This window comes from Heloderma suspectum, chromosome 3, assembly GCF_057233095.1.
Source record: "Heloderma suspectum isolate Gila_16-S chromosome 3, 16-S_ref, whole genome shotgun sequence".
In the NCBI taxonomy this organism is placed as follows: Eukaryota; Metazoa; Chordata; class Lepidosauria; order Squamata; family Helodermatidae; genus Heloderma; species Heloderma suspectum.
Window position 1 is genome coordinate 157,431,467 of NC_139460.1, and position 25,385 is coordinate 157,456,851.

At 42.6% G+C, this 25,385-nt stretch overlaps 1 protein-coding gene across 1 annotated transcript in view; it reads left to right on the top strand.

The window, feature by feature from the left end:
• The window catches only part of KLF12 (KLF transcription factor 12), a 270,767-nt gene extending 245,693 nt beyond the window's left edge, over nucleotides 1-25,074 (top strand). The window contains exon 7 of the mRNA XM_084844838.1: nucleotides 18,700-25,074. Within this exon, the coding sequence (XP_084700964.1) occupies nucleotides 18,700-18,881 (182 nt within the window). The 3' untranslated portion in view covers nucleotides 18,882-25,074. The remainder of the gene's footprint in view (nucleotides 1-18,699) is intronic.
• Nucleotides 25,075-25,385: the final 311 nt, after the last annotated feature.

A 25,385-nucleotide genomic window follows, 5' to 3' on the forward strand; every position in this document is an offset into this window, starting at 1 on the left:
AATAGTTGGAAACACAGGTAAGACCCATGACTGGAGACATGAGAAATAAGTTCGACTTGTTTCGTGACCTTTAAGCACCATTCAGTGTCTTTTGTTTTCTTAAGAATGGTTTAATACTATTTGTCTACTCTACCTTATAGAAATGTACTTGCTTAGTAATCCCTTCATTTGACAGAATGGAGACGAGTCATTCTCTCCAGCTAATCCTTTAGGGGTTGGTCATCATTCTGCAGACTCCCTGGCTTTCTTTATGGCAAATTCTCCATGTCCATTTAGGTCACAGGCGACAGCACTTTGTCCCACAACAACCTTGCCAGGTTGAAAGGTTACATCATCAGGCTAAGTCCTTACTTCTTGGAGAAAGAAATGCCAATATACAAAGCCATTAGAGAAAATTGTGTAGAATCAGGTAGTATATCGAAGGTAGTTTTCTATATATGTGCGTTTCTGTACAGCGAGGCAGCTGCTTCAGGCAGAAACTTGAGGTGCCTGTAAAGGGTGGCAATTTTGTTGTTTATTTTGTTTTTTCTAAAACCACAGGGAGAGCACCACTTAGATTTTCTGCTTCAAGTGCCAGAATGTCGTGGGCTGACACTTTCTGTGGTGAATTATTTCCCATGAATTGCCCTTTTGTAGCCTGTTCCAGCATTCAACAAATTGATGACATTAATGCTACAGGATAGAGCATAGAATACAAAAAAGACAAGGATCCATAAAATGATCCGTGACAAGGATCCTGTCTGCGTTAGCATCTGCTTACAGAGCACCCTAGGTGACCAAGAACTATAGGTGCTTGTTTTGCTTGCTTGCTTGCTTTGGGGTGGGTATTTTGGGTATTTGGTGTTTTGCTTGCTTGCTTTGGATAGTGCTCTCCTAACTAAGGTTATGCCATTCTGAATAGACATGTCCTTATCTAGCTTCTGAAAATTCGACAAAGAGAGCATCAGCCAAGTCACATTGACTGTGAGGCACATTGACTGGGGTGTATAAGAAAGCTCCTTGTATTCTGTGAAGCATACACCCAATTTGAAACAAGAGGACTACAGTCTAGGGCTTTGGGGGAAAAGGCCAATGCCATCTCATAGCTGGTAATGGTTCAGATCCTCAGTGAAGCGACCATATTGCGGAAAGAAGTTCCATTGAGCCCTGTTTTTAAACTAAGATTTTGGTGCAGATGAATGTACCATACTGCTGAATATGCAGATGTGGTCGTAAAATATGCATGACTGCACAAACGCAAATTTTGAAAAATTATTGCTCTACACTGGAGGTCTGACATGGTGCCCAGCTAGAAAGATTCCCACATTGTTATTCCCACAACAGTGTATTAGAAGGAAAGCAAGCCTCTGATTGTGCTTGGTCTCTGGGCTGTTATGAAAAGATTTGCAGCAGTGAGCATTGGCTTTCTAAATAGTAGTATGTGTGTGTTTATGTCTGCATGTGAGGCACACGGGAATACTGATGATTTCATTATGTTCAAAGAATAAGATTTCCCCAAAGTCCAAATTACTGCTTAATATTTTGCCTTCTGGAACTGCAGCCCACATACATTCCTTGAACAAGATTAAAAACTTGGCTATACAGCTGCGTGGGGGCTCTGCATAATATATATTTTACAGATTTAAGGACACTTTGGACATGGCTAAAGGAGACAAATTTAAGCTACCCCATCATTACCCATGGAGCTGATCATGGTGACATCACATGCCACCAAAGGTACTTGCATAAATGGCGCAATTTCTCAGCCTGTCTCTTTCAGGAGGGTATGGGATTGGCAACAAATTTACGCAACGGTCGCAGCCCAAATGAATATCCTGTTGGTGGGCAACGGTTTTGGAAAGGGTGCCACAAATAAGTCCAGAGTATGAGAAAGTGCCACTGTTTTTGGTGCTGTGCTACTTATACAGTGCCCCATACCTTGTGGCTTTGCTTGAAGTCGGTGAGCTTGGGAGCAAGCAGCAGTGCAGCACAGGAGAAGCCGACAAGCCTGAGTCTGTGCTGTAGCCAAGACCACAGACCAGGAGTGCCACCAGCCCCCACTGCCGGTACCACCTGTGAAATCCATGCTACAGGTTGGCCAGCCGTGGACTACCTACCCTGTACTTGTATCAAACACTATGACTTTTCAGACCTCATGAAATCAATCCTGCATGTTTCTATGTTTAGCGAGGAGTAGCGAACACTGCCAGCCATTAAAAAAAAAAAGAGTTGAAGGCAGTATGATACCCATAAAGCACTATAAAAACCACCCAGAAAGCTTCAGCTATTGGGCAGTATAGGAATGATTTCAAATAAATAAATAGCTGCAAAGCTTGTTTGACCAGAGATCATATTGGGACAGAAAAAGAATCATGGGTTGGATCCAGGTTTAGGTGCGTGCAACTGGCTGGCAGAAGTGGACTTTCCTGCCCCCTCCAGCCCCCTAAAAATGCTACACGGCGCATATAGGTATCCTGCTGAATGGGGAGAGCAGTGGTACAGTAGCAAAGGACTCCCCCGAAATTGGGCAGAACCACCTTCTATGAGAGGAGCCCTTCCACCCACGGAAGGCAGATCCTGCATCCAGCCCACGTCTCCTTCATACCATGTTCATCTCTCTGGAAAGATCTATTGGATGGTATCCAATTAATCCCTCCTGCCAATGGAATGGTTTCTGTTAGCAGAAGAGGGAGAGGGCAATTCTGCAACCCCGTGCACACCCTCAAAATCTTGTCCTGAGGGTTGAAGAACCCTCCAGAGCACATTTTTCGGGGGGGGGGGAGCACTGTAGGGAGGAGGAGAGGAGAAAAGGCCTCTTGCACAAGTGGAAGTCTGCTCACATAATATTATCATGTTTTGTCTGACTAACGAATGGAGCATAAATTTGTGTAATGCTTCTTTCCTGGGTGACTAGCAGGCGAAAATGAACTTTCAGTCAAGGAATGCTTAGTTTTAGATAACAGTCTCCACAGAAAGGAAGGTGCTGTAATTGGCTAGATGTCAGTACATGGTTTTATTGAGAACACTTATGTCAACAAAAGCAGCTTTCCAGGTAACTGTGCTATTAGTAGAAATGTCCAGTCTTTTTCAATAGGAAGTTCTCTGGAGTCATCTGTTTGCATGTAAGCTGTAACCAGAGGTGTGGCCTGAGAAACATGCTTTCAACGTAGTACCTGAGCAAACACCCAGCTTGGCAGCTCTGCTCTTAAAATGGGCTATAGACTCTTGAGTAGTAAATATGGCTGTATACGCTTTGCAGTGTAATCTAAGGAATTTGTGTTACCTTGTTGAGAAGTAATATCTGTGCAAGCAGAGCAGGAAATGGATTCTGGCCATTTTATTTTCTAAGCATAATGTTTTCCTTTCTGTTTCCTAGTAAAACATACATCTCTAACAATGATTAGTTACTGTCACGGATTGGAATCTTAATACTCAACCCTTCTCACAATTGCCAAAATCATTTTGGTCCTTACAACTACACAAATATTAGAAATGGGCCTGAAGGAACTGGATCTGCAACAGCATATCTATATTATTGACTTAACTGGTTTAATATTTATTCCATTGCCCCATTGAACCCTGAGAACTGTAGGACTAGGCTTGGGACCGCTAACATTTTCTTCAGCACCTTCACCAGACTACAGTTCCCAAGATTCTACCATTTTGAAACTACCATTCCCAGCCATGTCACTTGAACCAGTATAAAACTGGTGTGTGGCATAGTTGTTTGTTTAACAACCTTCAGCCTGCAGGCCTAATTCAGCCCGCACAGCGTCTTGGGGTTCCTCCAGGGGGCAGGGCTTAGGCTCCAAGCCCCCCCCCCGGAGGAATCCCCTCAGAGGGCATCCCCTTGCCGCTATCTCCACGTCTGAGATCAGAGCTAACAGTGGGGATTCTCCTGCTGGTGTGTGCCAGCAGTGGAACCCCTGCTGTTAGCAACGATCTCAGACTGGAGACAGCAGTGGGGGGATGAGGGGCAGCAGGGACTCGCCTGTGCCAGGGAAAGTGGCTGCTCTCTCCATGCGCTAGCATGTCCCGGCACCCCTCATCCCCACTGCAGACTCTGATCTTAGATCTGAGAGCAGCGCAGATGAAGGGTGGCGGGAGTCCCCTTCTCCTTCACAAACCCTGCCTCCTTCCTGCAATAGGGGAAGAAGGCGGGATGTGCAAAGACAGGGTAGAGCCAAGCTAGTTTCCATCGCTCCCCGCTGGAAGAGCAACAGGGATTAGTCCAGCTCAGCTTCACTGTGCATGGGGCTTCCCTCACTGGGAAAACCCACACAGACTGAAGCCTGGTTTCTAGTGCTTGGGCCAGGGAGCATATCCACCTGGCATTTGGGCCAGGGAGCATATGATGTCAGATGGGCATGGCTACACCTGTTGATATCAGGGGCATGGCCACATCCACCTGACATCATATCCCCACCCAAAAGTAGTTCTGCACCCCAAATTTAGGCCACCTTTTAGGGCCATACCCTTACAAGCTGACTTCCAATGTATAAAACACAATACATAATTAAAATCAAAGCATATGGAAATACCATAAAACAACAGGAAAGTCTGACAATAAAATTAATAACAACCCAGCATGGCTGGTGCAAGATGCTGCACTGCCTGAGGTGGAAGACCCACCTCCTCCGCTTCTGCCTCCTCTTCCTTCTTTTCTAGCTGGTGATATTGCCCAAGAAGACCTTGCTCTGAGCGGTTTTCAGAGTGAGGCATTGTGGATAGTGCATAGGAGGTTTCCATCGCCACCTCACCCACAATGCCTCTCTCTGAGGAAGGACTCTTCAGAGAGGCATTGGGCCTGCTGACCACTCTAAAGAACCTGGATGACTACTTTCCTGTTGCAGCAGTCACAGCATGGAAGCAGCTGGCAGGGCTTTTCAGAGTGGCCTTCCAATGCCTCATTTTGAGGACCCTCAGAGCAAGGTTTGGGGCGGGGGTGAACCACCCAAAGAGCTTCGGCTGTGGAGCGGTATAGAAATATAGTAAATGAAATGAAATGAAAAGGCATTGGCCTTTCCAGTCACACCAGCTGCAGCAAGAGCACGACTGGCAGGGCTTTCTGGAGTGGCAGCCCGGTGCCTTATTCTGAGGATCCCCAGAGCGAGGCTTTAGGCCTAGTGGGTGCTCTGTGCTGAGCAGGCAGTGTTAGCTGCTGCTGCCTCAGCAGCCATAGCCAGTTGGGGGAGCACAGCCGGATGCTGTGGTGGCAGGTAGCCCACCAGGCTGTTACGGAGGGGCATAATCCCCCTCCACCACTCCATTGGAGGGCTAGCCCTGCAACCCAGCACAATAACCTTAAAAACACCATCTTGGCTTTCACAGTGGAAGAGCCAACTTCCTCTTCTGAATTTTGTGTTTGCAACCTTTCTTCCCTTGTTACTCTTTGTCTCCTCCTTCATCTCCCCCACTGTTCTAAATTAGCTTGTAAAGTCTTCAAGGTAGGAACACTTTACAAGACTTCTGCTTGTGTTACCATATAAATTGGCATCTACGCTGATGGTGGCAAGTAAATAATTAAGTAAGCAGCTGCATCAGAGTGTCAGTAATGACCTTTAACGCCTTTCACAATTTGGGTCCAAGATATCTGAAGTACCACCTTCTCCCTTATGAGTCTGCCAGCATACTGAGGCCTTGGCCCTTCTGTGTGTCTCAACATCCCCAGAAGTATGTTTAGCTGAGATCACAGAGGTTTTTTCAGCAGCTGTGCCAAGGATACTCATCTCTTTAATGGCATTCAGGTTGTTAACATTTCCCTGTTTAGGAGGGCTTTGGGGAGATGTATCTTTAAAGCTTGTTTACTGAATTGTTTTCACCTGAAAATTTATCTTAATAACTGCTTGTATTTTTTAAAATTTTTCATCTTTTTATTCTGGTGTTTCTTAGTGTTTTTATTGTGGTTAACCACCTTGTGCTCTGGTAAGAGAAGGTAGGACATCCATGTTTTGAACAAACAGACCCACAAACGGTCCATATACTGAGCAGCAAGGGTGGCCTAACTGCACAAGCAACCCAGCAGTCACTTTGTGCAGCAGTGTTTTGAGGAGCACTAGGGAAGTTATGTAGAATCCAAGAATTGTGCTCCAGCATCTACTGTGATTACTGCAAGGGATTCTGGGGCACACCTCTTGGACCAATGTTGCTGCATCCACAAGTATTCCCTCCTTGGGTTCCCCTCACCATTGGTTGGAAGCCCTTCCTTCTGCATCCTCACCACAGCTTTGAAGACCTATTCCACATTTTTCTGTATTTATTATTATTATTACATTTATATCCCACCTTTTTTCCTCTTTAAGGAACCCAAGGCGGTGTGCATAATCCTCCGCCTCTCCATTTAATCCTCACAACAACCACCCTGTGAGGTAGTTGGGCTGAGAGTCTGTGGCTGGCCCAAAGTCACCCAGTGAGCTTTAATGGCCCAGTGGGGACTAGAACCCGGATCTCCCACACTGGAGGCCTTTAAGACGAGGCTGGACAGCCATTTGTCAGGGATGCTCTGACTTGGATTCCTGCATTGAGCAGGGGGTTGGACTCGATGGCCTTGTAGGCCCCTTCCAACCCTACTATTCTATGATTCTATGATTCTCCCAACTCGCAGTCCAACACTCTAGCCACTACACCACACTGTCTCTCAGCAGACTGCAGGCAGTGTGTTGAAGAAATGGGTATTGAGGAAAGAAGTGAACAGAACTAGCCGTGAAGGTAGGAGTGACTCTCTTCCCACCAGGAAAATAACACAATATTCTTACTTTAGTTTCCTGATTTATTATACATAATTTCATAACTTGCCCAATGTTCTTATGAGTCAGCGATAGAACAAGGAAAAGAATCTATAGTTGCAACCTCTAGGGCTTTGCCCCAAGTTCAACAATATTGTATGATGAAGAAGCCATTCTGTTCCTAGCGCGTATCATTCCCAGGTGCTTGCTTAATGTATATGTGCTGAAGAGAGCCTTTATTTGCATATTTTGCTATTACTGTAGTACTAAAGAGCCCAAGTTCAACAACTTCCCCAAACAGATATGATGACATGCACATACAGTATATTGCAAAACTGCATCCTTAGTATAACTGAATCAAATGGCTCTCGTGAGACCCAAGTGACTCAAGATGTAGTCATTTGCAGTGGCTCTGGGAACCAGGAGCCCTTAGCCCTAGGCTGCTGCCATGCCTTTGACGCAATTCACATGTGCAAACAGTGGTGTGACTTCTAATTGGAGGCATGGAGGCACTGCAGCCGTAAATCCAAAATGGCTTCCTACACGAGTTTGGCTACTTCAACCACACACCCTCTTTTTATAGGTTTGCAGTCACATAGTTGAAATGGTCTGAACCTTGTGACAGTCCTCTTCATATAACGTTGCCCTTCCTCCATGCACAGGTGGGCACTGCACCATTGTCTGCATGTGTGAAGTGGGCCTTTGTCTTAAGCTTTTCTCTTCTTCACACACTAGATGAGAGCCAGTTTGACATAACCTTTGTGCTTTTCTCTGAGTGGAATAAGAAACAGAATGCAACATCGATTTCTATTGGCCTGATTAAGGGTGGGAAATTCACTCCTAGAAGCAGCCTCCAGCATTCTGACTATCTCCTCTTCTGGTTTTTCCCCCAACCAGATGGTTCCTGGCAGCCTTACCAGCTTAGGCTGGTATACCAACTACGCCCTTATCTGGACAGAGATAGCCTAGCTACAGTTATCCATGCTCTGATAACATCTCCTCTGGATTACTGCAATGCGTTATACGCAGGGCTGCCTTTGAAAACGGTCCGGAAACTTCAGCTGGCCCAAAATAGAGCAGCAAGATTGTTAACAGGGACTGGCCAATGAGCTCATATTATGCCAGTACTTTACCAGCTGCACTGGCTGCCAGTCCATTTCCGGGCCCCATTCAAAGTGCTGGTATTAACATTCAAAGCCCTTAACGGCTTGGGGCCAGGTTATCTGAAGGATCGCCTCCTCCCATATGTGCTTGCCCGGACCATAAGATCATCCTCAGCGGCCCTTTTCCTTGGGCCCCTGCCAAAGGAAGTGAGGCGGGTGGCTACTAGGAGGAGGGCTTTTTCTGCTGTGGCACCCTGGCTGTGGAATGAGCTCCCTAGTGAGGTTCGCCTGGCACCTACATTGTATTCTTTCTGGAGCCAGGTGAAGACCTTTTTATTTTCCCAGGCATTTTAGCATTTTAGCTCTTTAGACTTTTAGCTTTACTGTTTTAAATCTGTATTTTAAATCCCTGCACTGCTGCTAGGTTTTATTCTGGTTGTATTGTTTACTGTGGTTTTAATGTTTTATATATTTTGTATTGTTTTATGGTGTGCTCTTTGGTTTTAATTTTTGTGAACCGCCCAGAAAGCTTCAGCTATTGGGCGGTATAGAAATGAAATAAATAAATAAAATAAATACTTCATCGATAATACAAAGTTGTGGATCCACATCACAATTGAGCTGGCTGGATGTATCTTTTGATGCCAATAGAGATGTGAATTCCCATTCTTGACTCCTAGTTGTTACACCCATGTAGTTGCCTGCAAGTGCAGTTGGAGTGAGTTCTTTTGTGTGCACATACCCAGCCCCTCATCAAGTTTGTATTGAGGTGATTGTTTGTAACAATCACCTCAGTAGACTTTGACACCAATTTTGAAATACTTCATTGCATCCCTGTACTGAGCAAGATAGACTGACTGTTCATACCAGAACTCGATCGTTACGTGGAAACATTCTGAAGCCGAAATAATTATTATCCCTTATACTCAGCAATGCTGGCTTACATGGGGCTCCCAGGTAGTCTCCCACCCAGGTACTGACCAGGCTGAGGCTTGGCCTTTCACAGTGGCCTGATTCACATGTAACAACAACCCAGAGTGTAGGTTAAGTACGGGTTGAGTATGGGTTGTCATTGTTGAATCTTGGGTTGTTGTTGAATTGTGTGTTGTTGTTACATGCAAACCCTGCACTATGGTTTAACTAAGGGTTGTTAACCACAGATAGCCCGGGAAGGGAACCATAGTGCAGGGTTCACACATAATGACAACCCACGATTCAGCAACAACAACCCATGCTCAACTCATACTCCGGGTTGTCATTACAAGCACACCAGGTCAGTGTTAACAGCACCAGATGCTCTCAGACTGTTCATGGGTACATGAATGAGTGCTTGTCAGCTAACTTGAGATTCTTTTTATACATTACAAAGGTGGATTATAAAAAATTTAAATAAATGGGAAATCATATAATTACCACCCTCAATTGAATCTGGAAATATGTCCACATGTTTGGCAATCATAAAGATTCAATTCATTCATTTATTTTTAGAATATTTTACCCTGCTCCTCAGCCAAAAAGGTTCACATAAGATCAAGAGCAAACAAGAGAGCCCCTGCCCTCAGGCTTATAATCTAAAAAGACACAACTCAAAAGGAAAAAAGAGATTGAGGGAAGAAGAAAAGAAGCAAACTCAGGCACCAGCTCTTAAAGTTAGAAAATTCTTATAATGACCAGCTTGGATGGAATCTGTTCAGGAGAGCCAGAGCCAGAATTAAGCTGGTCTCTCAGCAGAGCCGATGGAGTGGGCCCTGCAGTCCCAGCTGTCCCTCTGCAGCAGCCAGATGGAATGGAGTTCACTCAGGTATTTACAAATCATCATAGAAAAGAAAGTCATGAACAATATATGCTACTAGCAAATGGATCTGGCTTTGCATGGGTGGGAATAGTGCTTACATTGATACAGTGAAGGCTGCAAGCAAGCAAGGGCTGGACACAGGGTGGCTGCCTTGGCTAAATGAAGCCATGCCTGTGGGCGCCCCAGTAAGAGGGAATGGGCATATAACTATGTCCTTTGGGTTACTAATCTCCCCTGGCTTCAAACTGAATTGATTTGCAGAACTATGCACTGGTTAGGGAAAACTGCCTCCGTTTTCTCTTCAGATCATATAAATCTTTTGCCTTTTACTAGAGATAAAGATCGCCTCTAGTGTTTGAAAATGTGGGAAGGGTCTGACCACTCCATTTCCCCGAGGGGGAGGCTGCCCCACAGCAGGGGGGAAGGTGGCAGGCATATACCTCTGTCACCTGACCTACTAATCTCTCCTGGCTTCAAACTGTATTGCAAAGCTATGTGCTGTTTAGGGGAGTCTGTCCCTAGTGGCTCAAGTTATTATTGCAGGCTTCAACCACACAGACCCATTTATATTAATTAAAATTAATTATTGCATTTAAAAAATGAAGTGACCCCAAGACGTACACCCCTAGGGTCCCTCTAGTATGAATGCCAAGTTTCAGGTGCCAAGCTTTCACTGTCTTGGTGTTATGGTAGTGAAGGATGGACGGGCAGACACACATCCTCTTTTTTTATTACAGATAATTTGGAACAAGGGGCAGGCAAATGACTATACTCCTTCTGAGGACCTTCCTCAGGATGCTTCCTTCAGGAGCATATTGGGTGCATTTCTATTCATTCCCTAACACTTACAGTCTGTTTAAAGGTCTCCTAGTGCTACTGATCACACTGCCTTCTTACGTTATGCTGGTGGTGTGGGAACTGCTTTAGTGTGGCTCCTTCCCACACTGTTGGGACAACATGAGAGATCCTGTGCCACACCAGCAGTAGGCCAGTTTTTGAAAGTGGCAATACTGGTGTGGGCAGCAGCTGTAACATGGGCTCTTTCCATGTGGCCCAGGTTTCCGTACTTTCTGTACACGGGCAGGATCCATGCTGCAGCAGCTCTCAGACCACCAGCATAACATGTGAAGAGAACCTCTGATGCAGCATCTGATCCTTTCCAGGGGCTAGGAATGCACCACCCATCTGCAGAGGAGAAGCAGCAGCTGCTTCATTTCTTTGTCCTTAGACAGAATGCCAAATCCCTGTATGCAAGTAACCTGGGAGGTTATATAAATGAAGGCTATATTTTCAGTTTAAAACATTTTTATTGTCCAAATACTGTGTGTTTTGGGCACAACCCAAAATACAGTTAGTCACCTGCATAGCTATCAGCTAGGTACTCTCATCACACTCGCCAAGTGGATGGGGGCGTGATGGCATGAAAGATTTGCCTTTTGGATTTAATTTGGTAGTTTCAGTGGCCACGCACTTTAATTAGATTTCGTTGAGACCCAAGGTCATGCTTGAAGTGTAATCCTTGTTTTGCTATATCAGGTTCTGGGAAGAAGATGGGTGTGGTGAAAATCATTTAACAACAGTAATTAATGGGGAGTTCAGCATGTGGGCATGTTCAGGGGTTGTTTTGGGGAAATGTTAAATATTTGTATTAAAAATAGCTGCTAAAAATGACTAACATCTTCTTTGGGCAAGAAACAAACCTGCAAATTACATTTTATTATAGCTTACCCTCTGGCTGCCAACTATAACTATCTTTACCCAATCTTCAACTTTATCTACTCAAACTGCATATAAAAGTAGAGCTCAAGCCACATAATATTTTCCAGTGCAGGATAGTGATTATTCAAGGAGGATGGTGGGGAATGTTAATTTTCATTTTGATTAATCCAAACCAGAAAAGGGATCTAATCCTCTCTTCAAAAAACCTCATTAGTCTAGATTACTCAGAGGCTAAGCATGCCATTGAAGCTGGGGCCTCCAGTGTGGTGTCCATGGGCCCCAGGGTGGACACGGACATGTCTCTTGGCACAGTCCAGGGTCCCTGCCCCTCCTGATTTTAATTTTTTATCTTAACATTTTAAAAAAAATAACTTAACTGGGAGGCTGGCATGCTGAAAAGCAAAGTCTGCCCTCCAGCACCATCTTTATTTGGGTTCAGAAGAGTTATTTTGTGTTTGGGAGCTCAGACCCCACCTCGGCCTTGTATTTAGGTTTTTGGCAATTTTTTAATTTTACTAGTTTGCTTCTTGGGAAATGAGTGTTTTGTGACCAGCCATGCCCAGCATGGCAGCCATTTTATGAATGAGCAAGCCCTCCCTTGGCAGCCATTTTGTGACAATGCCTACAAAACTCTGTCTCTAAATTCCAAATGCACCCACTGTCCCAAAGGGGGGGGGGCTTTTGTTAAAGGAATCACAGGGGTTGAAGCCTTTACATAACCTCGAACTGTAGGAGAGCCATGGAAGAGGTGTCAAACATTCCACTCAAAGTAGCTAATGAAGGAGGCCTCGGGGGAATATGGCACACTCTAGTAGTGGGCAGATAGAGTAGTTATGTCAGATTTAGGGCCTAGTTACATGTTACTTTGAAGACATAGCTAGCAACTATGTCTGCCTTTCTTACTTATTTACTCTAAAGCATGGGTGGTCTATATGAGGCCTGCACTAAAATTCGGTTGTGGTAATAAATTGGTGGTTTGCCACTGAATTTCTACAGCAAACCACAGTGGAGGCTGAAAAGAGGCCCATTTTTTTAGCTTGACAGCAAGCTAAATTTGTCCCTTTTCAGCCTCCATCACGGTTTGCAGCTGAATTTCAGCTGCAAACTGTCATTAATTTTGATGCCATACCGCCAAATTTCGGCACCGTGGTGGCAGCCTGTGGGAGGGTCCCTGGATCTCCTGAAGTTGCTCACCCCTGCTGTAAGGTAATGTGCAGGGCTCTCAGCCTAGATTGCAATTTTAGTGCAGTGGTTACAGGGGCTTTAACCCTTTGCCCCCTGCTGCTGTCCCAACTGCACTGAGGCGCCCAGGCCTGTAATTTGCATTGCCAAAACATGATCCATTTGCTTTATTGAACCACTATTTGGCAATATAAATTGCAGGTGCAGGACACCTCATCCAGATTGAGACTGCAGCTGGGGAAAGGGTTAAAGACCTCCTACCCCTCAAAGGATGGATGGATGGATGGAAGGGAGGGAGGGAGGGAAAGAAAGACATTGCTGCTAGTTATGTCTCCAAAGTAAGTCTGAGTTTTAGACTGGGTTCAGATCCCCTGTTCAGCCATGAAGCTTATAGGGTGACTTTGGTCTAGGGTGCTGTCCAGACAGACAGCTCCAAGCGCTGCTAATAAAAAAGCATTGTGCAGCTATTCCGTCTTTCACTTCTTAACCATTTTGTGTGTGTGTGGTAAGAAAAGCACTGAAAGAAGCAGTGGAAAAACACTGGGGGGTTACAAATGGAAGATGGTGTCATCTGGACCCCCCATAAAATTTGTTTGATGCAAAGCATCTAGAATCACCCCTGGAATTACCTCTAGTCACCCATAAAAGCCTCATCTAGAATCACCCCTAGTCACACTACCTACCTCACAGGGTGATTGTGAGGATAAAATGGGAAGCAGAGCATGCATGTGTTCCTGAGCTCCCTGGAGGAATGGCAGAAATAAAATAGAATGATAATGATGCCCATCCCACCCTGCTTTCTTTGGAGCAGAGCATGTGATTGGCACCAGCAGAATTCTCCTGGGCTTATTGATTGAACTGATCATACGTTTATAGTCCCCTTTCCATTGGTATGCTCAAGACAATATACAAAATCAAAACTGCACAAGGTAACTGCAGCAAATCAATACAGAATTATTATAACCAACATAAAAATCATAATGACCGCTTTGGGGGGAGCCCTCCTGCTTCCCAGAGACTGCTGTGGCCATGCACAAAGAAATGGGAAACTGATTGTTCTGGCCAGGGAACTCTATGGTTGCAGTAGAAGCCATGGGATACATTCCTAGCAGTGGAACATGTAAACATATGGGCCACAATCCAGCACAGATCTAAGTGTTCTGAATCCCAAGTGCTGAAAACAAAAACTATGTTTTGGATTGTGGCCATGATATAGAGGAACAGAACAAAAGGTGAGGCAGAGCCTCAAGCTGGTGCTCAAAGGTAGTAATTTATTATTACATTGAAATGCTTCATCAGGGCAAAAGGTCACCATGTATCTTAGGGTGGTATACCAGCTAAAGCAGCTCGCTCAAAGACTATTGTTTCAAAGATTCCTATTGAAATGTATGTTGCACAATTTATTTGTAATAATAAATTACTACTATTCAGCACCAGCTTGAGGCTCTGCCTCTCCTTTTGTTCTTCTGGTTTCTGATGGTGCCCTTCCCTTCTTCCAGCATGAAACAATAGACCTGCCAAACAAGGATCAGAGGGAGGCTGCAGGGGGCTGGAATATTCCATGCCCTTTCCCTAAATTGTGAATATATATCTCCACCTGTTATACTTAATCCAATGTGTACTGGATAGAGCATTGACCTTGGACCTGGATTCAAATTGTATGTTCAAATCTATTACACTTGGTAGGCAATCTTGGGTAAATCTCTCAATGTAACCCCTTATGGTTAGACCTTTGCTGAGTGTTTTCAAACTATAGTTCCAGTATTTAGGAAACCTTGGGCTGCCAGTTAACTACCCATAGCTGATCAGTACATTTTAAGCAAAGCATGCACCAAAATTGTTTTAGGTGGATGCAATTTTGGTTTTGTACTAATAAGAATTAGTAAGGGACAAATCTTTTGATCCATTTATATGTTTATTAAAAAGATGCTTATAACATCACATCAATGTGTGTGTGTATGCGTGTTGCTGAAAAGAGCATTGCAAATTATTTTTAGAACTTATAGCTTTACAGAAAAAAAGAATTTCCTAACATTTCTTGTTCTTAGAGTTCTAATCCTAATAGCTTAAAAAGGAAAAATCTCATTCCAAGTACCAAGGTCCCCGTCCAGCTGTTCAGCTGACAGGTACACAGGACTGGTGAGCTTCTAATAAGAAGCTCCCTCGTTCCAAAATCAGCACATACTTATACCTTTTTGTGTAGAAATGACCTCATAGCTAATATTATCTGCTGTCCCATAAATTTAGAGCTTATAATCTTAATTATAATTGTTCCTAAACATTCCTTAAAATGTAAAACTTACCCCAAAAAATACACATTTCAGGCTAGATAAGATCAATTCTGAATTATACCTTTGAGAAGATAACTTCTTACTCAAAGTTTGGTAATTAAGCCTAAGTCTATAATATTTTTAGACATCTGTATATCAAGTTTTTGATGTGTATAATATAATATTTTTGATCATTAATTGAAAACTTCTGAAGTGCACATTTGACCAGGAATAATGCAGTCTTACACCTGTTCATTACTCAAATAACTCTTTGGCCCAAGTGATAGGGCTTTAACTCAGCACTTTCTATTTGGATTCTTTCCAGGGCACCTTGATAACTATTTTTTATGCCAGTTACCCAAAAATGCATTGTGACCCTCCTTGTGTCTTGTGTGTCTTCCCTTTAATACAATTACTACTTTTTACTTATTTACATTTTAAAATTCTTAATTATTTATCATTAACATTTGGCATTTCCATTTCATAATAAGACATCCCATATTGTTTTCAGAGAGATGGGTTAGCGATTTTTCAATAGCCTTCCCAACAATTCCAGTAAAGCAAAATTAGCTATTTCCTAAAAATCCAGGACACCGTAACCCTTATAGGATTGCTGTATGGATGACATGAGATAACCCATTTCTTATCACATGTCTTGGGTGCTTTTGGAAGGGTGTTGGGTTCACCCAATGAAATGGATAGGCAGTAGATTCAGGACTGACAAAAGTAAGTACTTCTTCATATACTACATGATTAACTTTTGGAATTCACTCTCAAAAGCCATGGTGATAATGATGACCCACCAACCTGGATGGCTTTACAAGGGGATTTGAAGCACAGGGACTCTTGTCTGATCTATTCAGGCTCTTCCTATGCTCTTACGATGTGAACGAGATTGACATATGATATGATGCAGAGAGAGAGAGAGAGATAGGGAAAACATGGAGGCATTATTATTATTATTATTATTATTAAATAGATTTATATACCGCTGACCATAAAAATATCTCTTAAGTGGTTTACAGAAGAATTAAATACATTAAAATACATTATGATATACATTAAAATACATAGTAATTCTTAAAACATTTATATAAAACATTAATAAAAACATTAAGGGAGAAATCCTATGTCCCCTAGACAGCGCCTGGGGGACATAGGATATTTCAGTTCCCTGGCTCCGAGGTCAGAAATGGCTCTGACCTTGGAGCCAGGAAACTGTGTTTCCCCCTCCCTATTGTAGCTGGAGCAGAGAGAATTGTGCCAGCTACCTCTCCGCCCTTGGAAAATGTATTGTGGAGACAGGGAAACAGGAGTGTTCCTGGAGGCAGGGAGGGGAGGAGACCGGGGCAACAGCCATTCAATATATCCCATTGCCGCCCCACCTCCTTCCCTCCCCCTCGTGGAAGCCTCTGCTAGGTGGGCGAAAACAACCACCTAGCTTAGATGCAGAGTGGGAGGTGCAATGCACCTCCCGCTCTGCATTGGATACTCATAAGCCTCCAAATTCAGTGTCTTTTGAGTAGCCAGGGCAGATCCAATAGGATTGTGCCCTAAAACCAATTAAAACCAATGCAACACCATAACTACAAACACACAGACTGGGCAGCACACTTACTCGGGGAAGGCCAGTATAATAACTGCTCAGTAAGAGGTAAACCTCTGCTGCCTTCCAGTGCTCTGCCCAATGAATGGGCTTTGCTTTGGGATGAGCAACAAGCAAAGGGAAGAGGAATTTCCTTCTTGATTTCCTTCCATAATACCTGGATTAACTAAGGAAAGTAGAAGACTGCAGGATTCCTGTACTTTCCCCTATTGTGATATGTTTTCTTAGCTTGATAACAGCTTGGTGGGCCCTGGGCATTTACTTCCCTGGCTTGAGAACAAAATGAAGACGTTTGATTTAAACAATAATATGTATTGAAATTATTTACTAGTTTTAGTTTACACATATCAGACTATTTGCATTTCGGGTTCTGCATTACCTCTTAACTTCTGTTGCTCCCTCCTTAGCGTGCACTAGGAGATGTACACACACCCACACACATCAATTTCTGGCTATGGACCTTCTTCCAAGTCAGATGAGACATCGGTGCATTTGTATGGCATTGCTGGCCAGCTGTTTGCGGTGAGGGTAAGTCATAGTGCATTGCAAAGCACGTTGTCTTTAGCAACAGCCATCTGTCACTTGGTTCATGCCCGTTCTCCTGCCAGCTGCCAAATTCCTGTGACCCAATGCCATGGCCATCCAGATATGAATAAAAATCTTTCAATCATCTCTTCACATTTGGCCATATCAGGGAGGAAAAAAGACACAGCAGTGCCACAGCCTACACAGTTGCTGCTATTAACATGTTGTGATCATTTCACTCCAGTATACCACCACTAAACCTGGCGTACTCAGAAGCAACTGTTCTGACTCCATTGCCTGAATTGGGCAATGCTAATGATAGAAATCTTTGTGTATATCTTGGTTACAATATGGTTTTAGCTCTGAAGAAATCTGGACTGTAAAATTAATGCCAACCCAGCTTCGATTGGGTTGAAAGCAGGGAGTGGCTAAAAGGAAGAAGAAAGATTTGTTTGTTTGTTTGTTTGTTTGTTTGTTTACAACATTTGTATCCCGCCCTATATCTAATACCAATTTAAAATCTAAAACGACAACAATAACACAGTTAAGATGAAAAGGTGGTCTGTAGACAAAGCAGAGCAACGAAAACTGTCTCCTGGTTGGTCAGATCAACAAATAACTTTAAACGGAAGCCATTGCTGGGAGTGAGGGAGTACTACCTGGCTTATTGGTGTAGAGAAGCATTTCCTAATCTGGGGTGCCCAGAGGTTGCTGGACTACAGTTACCATCATCTCCAGCAAGCAAGGCAAGGTCTGGGGTAATGGCAGTTGTTGCCCAGCAATATCTAGGGACCCCAAGGTGGGAATGGCTGAGTCTTCCTTGCTGTTGTGATTGATCACCTTCCCTTAGCCAGAGTTGGATACTGGCACATAGGCTGAATCCCCACATGATACCCCTTAGATTGCCAGTTCAATACCGCTATGGGCTTGAATCCTTCATTCATTTATTATATTTCTATACCACCCTATAGCCGAAGCTCTCTGGGCGGTTCACAAAAATTAAAAACCATTAAAATACATTATATAAAGTATAAAACCATTCACATAAGGACATAGAACAAATAGTACACACAACTACAACGTATATCTAAAACAGTTTAAAACCATCAGCCAGAGACAATCAAAGAGACTCATTATACACTGCCAAGTGCCTGAGAGAAGAGCGCAGTTCCAACCTGGCGCTGAAAAGATGACAATGTTGGCGCCAGGTGGGCCTTGTCAGGGAGATTAGTCCATAAATGGAGGGTCACCACTGAGAAGGCCCTCTCCCTTGTTGCCGCCCTCCTAGCCTCCTTTGGAGGAGGCTCCTGGAGGAGGGCCTTAGATGCAGAACATAGTGTACGGGTCAGTTCATGCCAGGAGAGGCGTTCCATCAGGTACTGCGGTCCTGAGCCATGTAAGGCTTTATAGGTCAAAACCAACACTTTGAATTGGGATCAGAAGGCATATAGGCAGCCAGTGCAAGCTGGCCAGAATCCATCTTATATGTTCTGACAGTTATAAACTTAATGTGCAATCCTATGTATGTTTAGACAGAAGTCCTACAACTCTCAGCATCCCTCCAGGCAGCCATGCTGGCTGGGGTATGCTGAGAATTGTAAGACTTTTTTCTGTCTAAAGATTCATAGGATTGCACCCTTAGCAGTACAAATGATCAGAAGGTTTGGTGGGCAACTGAACTAAAATGCTGCATGAACTTCCATTTCCTTCAGCAGCCCTGGGTTTTCTAGACAGCATATCAAAGTCTCTGAATCCAATCTAATGATTCCGTTTTTCCTCCCCCTTCACCTCCTAGGAGAGAAACCGTACAAGTGTACCTGGGAAGGCTGCACCTGGAAGTTTGCTCGTTCAGATGAACTGACGAGGCACTACCGCAAACACACAGGAGTGAAGCCGTTCAAGTGTGCAGACTGTGACCGAAGCTTTTCCCGTTCAGACCACTTGGCGTTGCACCGCCGAAGGCACATGCTTGTCTGAAAAATGCTACCTTGTCAAAAAAAATAATAATGGAAGTACCAAGAGCTGGGTCTCTTTTAACTACAGTGAATTCAGCAGGGCTGAATCCCGTTTTGATGGAGTTAGCACAAAAGGAGGTGTTCTGTGTTGTCCCATACACACAAAGAAGCAGGAAAAGCAGTGCCACATTTCTCCCTCCCATCCGAAGTCAACTTTCCAGTGTGGGCAAAGTTAGCCACCCTCAGCGGGGAGGTAATCGCTTAAATGTGACAAGGTTGGGCATTATTTTCTAACCTGTCTCCTTTTCAAAGTATTTATGGCTTGTACCTTTTCTCAACCATCACACTTTTTTCTCCTGAAGAATTACTGCTATTACAAAGACCGGATGTCACAAACAATTGAAAAGAACGAGGCCTCTGGACTTCCACTTCATCTGTTGATGTTTCTCCTTTTTTCTTTTTTTTACTATCAAGACACTGCAGAATATCACCACGCCTGTTTGTTGATTATTCAACAATCTACAAAGCCAGCTATCCGGACTGTAAAGAGGAGGGATAATAAAAATGAAGCTCTTTTAAGTGAAAGGATTCCTCAGCACACTTATGCAATAAAGATGGTGGTATTTTTACCCCTTCATCATTATGGAGGACTTTAAAGGCCACTAAAAATTTAGAATTTTCCTTTAAAAAAATATCTTTCCTTTTTCTTTTTGTTGGAATCTATACAGCAGACATAAGTAACATTTCAGGGTGAAATAGCCCTCTTTACATCTGCTTGCTTAATTTATCATAGGAAGATACCATTACAATGTACTGTCTGGGTTGCATAATACAACAAATGTTAAACAAGCCATACCCAACCTGTTGCCTTCCTGATGTACTGGACTACAACTCACCTAAGAACATAAGAGCCATGCTGGATCAAGCCAAAAACCTATCTAGTCCAACAGATTCCTATGGGAAGCTCATAAGCAGGTCATGACTGCAATAGCACCCTCCTGTTCATGTTCCCCAGCAACTGGTATACAGAAGCACCATTGGCCATGGTGGGAGTTGTAGTCCAACACATCTGGAGGGTGGTCATGTTAGACCAACCATCTCTTAAGCAACACATCAGCCCTCCATGTGGTTACTTGGAAGTTACAGATGTTCATATGTGCATGTACAACACTTGATCTTTCAACACTTGAATGCTCAGCAGTTGTTGACTCGCAGCTGAATGTGTGAACTGACTCTGTTGCACAGCACTGTGTGTGAGAAAATGTGAGAAAACCTTCTGATCTATGGTGTTTGATCTGTGATGGCTCATTCACACATGCAGGTCCATCAATTGATGCTACAGTCAGCATGCTGAACATGCATGTATGAACAAACCGTTTGTCCCACTGAGTTTACCTCCAGTTAGCTTAGGACTGCAGCCTCTAAGAGTTAAGTCTAAAAGCTACTGTCCCTGAAAGGGAATTGAGTGCATCAATATCAACAAGAACAGCAGTGAGAAATTAGCTACTTTTAGTTGATTTCAGGAGGCCGCCAAGCACTTGTTGTTTCCTAAGCATAGAACCTCAGTCCAGCAAAAGTAATTGTGACTAAGTTCAGTTTGTTGTGATAAATCTTACTGGGTTCACTGAAACATAGTCATGACTAAGTTGTGTTGGGTTGAGGCCAGAGTGGCTATTCAAATGACCGTGGGCGAGCATTTAAGAAATGTGTGGAAAGTGACTTGTCTGGAGCCAAAAGACCTGCTCTGTGCATATCAAGGAACCATTTTTACAGGTGACATGCACTGATCCCTGAGTAACTAATACTTTATTTGAAAAGGAAGTAGCTATCATCGGTGGATTTTGCCTGAATGCTTGCAAAGAAAGGATAACATTCAAGGTCTATTTTTGCTGTGATCATAGCAAGAAGTAGTCACTTCCTTCCTCCCTGTTTATAACTGATGAAGCTGGCTGCAAAAAGGAGGGGGGAGCACATAGTGGGGCAAAATACCTGGCCTGTGAGCTAATAGGCATGTCTTAAAGTATAATTTAAGAAGTTTGATAACATCCTGGAAACCATACGTTCACCTGGTTGGGCCATTTGGAAATAGTGTATGAAGAGTGGAGACTGACTCACACGCACACACCCATCACAGCTAAAGTACATACATATACCATCCCACAGTCCTTTTGTAGGAAGAACCATGGGAAGTGGGGCATATGCACACACCGGTGTAAGCAAATATGTGCCAATGCACATGTTATATCATCATCACAATGCAACGGGGCTCATGAGACCATGCCACACTCCACTCCCACTGTTTCCAAGTGACCAATCCAAACTCCCCATTGGTCCATAGTTTAATAATCTTTAGCTGGAAAAGTTTGGTAGGTACAAGACTGGAGAGTGTGAGTAGAAGATGGATCGACAGATTAATTCTAAATCATAAAAAGCTTAAGAGCTGGCTCCTTGGGTGTCATATAGTATCAGCCTATTTGAGGCATTCAAACCAGAAACAAAAGGAGATTTTAAGAAATTCCCATGCAGTCCTATAATCGTTAACCAATTTATAATACAGTATCTGAATGGCTTTATTTGGAATTAGCCATACCAGAGCTCTTGGTCACCTCAGATGACTAAAATACTCAGCTGGTGAGGGATTTGTCATATATCTTAACATACTAGGAGTTCCTTCTTGAAAATGAAATACCACAAAAAGCACACTATCAAAGGACACCGTGTTCACCAGCTCTGGCCATATGCCCACAACAATTACACACATTTTATACAAGTATATGAAAGTTATACCATACAGAATGCAAATTCCTTAGGGCTATCTACAGACATGATGGCAGATTCCAGCCAAACGTAAGCACTTTAAGTTCCATTGATTTCAATGGGGAGAGTTAAACATGTGCTTAACTTTCTCCTATTTATATTAATTAGAATTAAATTAGTTTAACTGGCTCGATAATTCCCAATGTTTACACGTCAGCTCTTCATGCTGAATAAATTGGCCAGCCCTTCACTACACTATTTCTAAATCAACATGACAAAATGTTAAGGGATGAGATGAATTCCTAGATGATATTTTTTTTCCATTTCTGAAAAACAATGTTGGCTTTGTTAGTATAAATTGAATGACATAAGAGACTGGTGACTTTTTGTATTTGAACTTTTCTTAGCTGTTGCCCAAATAATACAGTCATGATCCAGTGGCTTTCATTGGGCTAGAGTAGCCCAATACATAAGGAGCTTTCCATTGTCTTCTATGAGGAGGGAAACCGTTGGTGTGGACAATAGACGTTTTCTGTGTGTATCTGGAAATGTTTCCCTCTCAGAAAGAGAAACCGCTTGCCTATATGCAGCATTGTGGGTTGCACCATCTATATGGATGTTTCACAAACCATTTTGCTCTAGGAAGGGTTATTTACAGATTTGCATAAATGAATTTCCCAGTGTCACATTTTGTATTAGCATCTGCTTCTTAATAAATCATTACAAATAGGAAGAGAATATTCAGATTAAATTGGTCTTATAAAAGCAACATTCACACATCAGTTTTTGAAGAGCATGTATAACAAATGACAGGGCCCACAATGTAACCGTTACTATTTATAGGCTACTGAATAATTAGCAACCGTCACTATTTAATCTTCCCTGCTGTGCAATCAGCTGTCATAGAACTCCAGGGAAATGGGATTGTGCAGAATGTGGTGTTGTTTTCCCCACAATTCTTTGCTTTTTTCTTTCTTAAGAATAGGCAGAACATCAAAGCATGCAAGAAGCAACTTATGGTAAACATGTTCAGGCACAGCATACCTCTAGACATCTAAAGCGATAGACAAACAACAAGGGGAGGCCATCACTCTCGGATCCTGCTTGTGAGTTTCCAGAGGCACCTATTAGTAGATGGCCCTTGGTCTGATCGAGACAGGGAACTGAATGACATCATAATGTCTTTCCTCCTCATATGCAGGTACTAAAACATGAAGAGTATATTGATAGTTGACTGCTTTGTGGGGAAGAAAATAATTTAATTATCCAACTAGCTAAATTTAATGCTGCAGCAACCCTTTCAGCTTGTTTGTTTGGTTTTTGCATTAGGATGATACAGTTCCAATTTATATGGATTTTCTTTGGTTGTGGCTGCAACACATGAAGATACCCTATTAATGTCAGGATTATCTCTCTAATATACCATTTTATTATCAACTGGTACATTCTTATGACTCAGTACATTTCAGTACTATTCAAACTTCCCTATCAATAAATACGTCCTAGCACCTGTGTATAAGCAATGTTTATTTTGAGCCAGGTTAATTAGTAGGCAAGAGAACTGCCTTCACAAAAGAAAGTGGAGGCATTTTGATTTTTTAGGGCTGCTGTTAAAAGTAGCTCGCCATCAGACAAAAATTCCATTAGGAATGAAGAAATGATGCAGATGCATCTCTTCTCCAGTTATCTGTTTGTGAAAACAGAACGGGGGCGGGCTTCTCTGCTGCACTGCAGTTACAGTTACACTGCTGGGAAAGAGAATTTAAAAGCATATGTTACCTCACTTGTAAATATAGTGCAGGTGGAACTGGATGTATGTTCCAAGGAAAAACGTTGGAATTTTCAGAAACATCCACTTTGGGATACATTCTTCTGTTTATACATTATGGCATTTAAATCATGCGAGCAAAAAAAGCTCCCTTATTAGTAAAAAGATAACACATTCAAGCAATTGTGTCCTGCCCTTTAAGCTATATTCTATTCAAACTAATATGGAGCTCCATAGATTGTATCAAAGTAGATGGAATCAGACAGTTTTCACAGAATAGCAGCCAGGCTTTCACTGAGTACAATCCAGCCAAAATTAACCACACTAAGCCCCATTTGTTCTAGTGGGAGAGTTACGGTGACACTTAAGCACCTCTAGCAGAAATCAAAATGAACAAATTTATGCTTAAATTCAAACAGATCAACACACTCACATAAGCCAAGATTCTAGTACATATGGGACAATGCGATGGGAGTTCTATGCAGTACATCTGTTCACACTTAGGCCCAATTCATCCACTCCTCCCCTCATATGCATGATAGAGGGGGGCATATCTGCCCACTCCCCTTCCCCCATGTGCACTGGACACACTGCCAGGCAAGTGTGTGAACTGGCCCTTCGCCAGTGCACGCACATGATTTCTTGGGCAACCTCCCACTTTAGATATGCTATTTTGTGGGCAAACTGAAAACATCCTACCTAACCTGGATCCAGAATATTCTGGTGATAATGCAATGCAATGCAGCAATATGATCCTCAGACCATCACTTTCCTAATTCATTTATTTGAAAAGATAAAACTATCAAGCACTTTGAAAGCAGCCCGCTGCAATATCAGTACATACGAAGAATTAAAATACAGTATTCCTTATACTTTACTTTGTTGATTATGTTTAGTTGGGTAAAATAATCCATTCTGGCTAATGGTGAGTGACTGCTGGTGCCAGAGATACCATATTGATATTAGCATTTGGGGAGCATTCCCTGCCCAAATTTAACATTGATTAATATGGGGAAGTTTGTGTCAGTCATACCTTTCCAGAGCTGTATCGAAGCAATACACCATTCGGTGCAAATGTATATTTGTACAAGGGTGTCTTTGATAACAGATAAACTGATTGATAGTACATTTTAAAAATCAGGATCTCTTTCTGGTTTTCTTGGAAATAGGTACATCAAAGCAAGCATTAGTGTCTAATTTTTTAAAAACTGATTTGTTTGGCCTTTTTTTGTTTTAAAAAAGAAAATGCTGTAAGCCCTGTTTTCTATGTTATGCTAAGCCTAAGCAGCAATCAGTGTTCTGCCCCCATGAACACATCTACATGTCCCCCACACATGTGCAAACAGCTCATTGTGCGCATGTGTGTGACCTGAATTAAGATTTAATAATGCTTTCAAGAATTTAAAAAAGTTGGAAATAGCTTTTCTTTAGACTAAAATAATTTTACCTTATTAGGAAACCAGCTTGTATTACTGTATTATGCCTTTGCCTGTGTTTTATAGATGAAGATGTATAAACTTAAAACTGCTATATTTTCACAATTTCATTAAAAAAAAAAATCAGTAACCGTGCAATGTGTACTCAACAAGTCATGCCCATTGGTACCTTTAAAGATGCTGATATCAAACTGACTGCAGTACCAACAGTTTTTTTAGTATGAATCTCAATTATATGGATACTGCATCTTTACAAAAAAATTAAAATAAAATAGAACTGAAGGTATTTTACTGTACTTGTAACAGTTTCAATATTCTGTAATATATTATGTGATAGTGAAGAAGTATTTTCAAGCTGACAGTTTTTCACAGGATGTAAATAATTGAAATGAAGGATGTTTTTGAAACAAGCTTTTAGTTGTCATCACCAAAAATGTGCTCAGAAAATGCATTGTAAAAACTTTGTAACACAGTTAACATTTTTAAAAAGTGGGAAAGAATGTTCCAGTTTGTCAAAAGCATGTTCTTTATGTATCATGTACCCTGGCTACTTGGCTTCGTATTA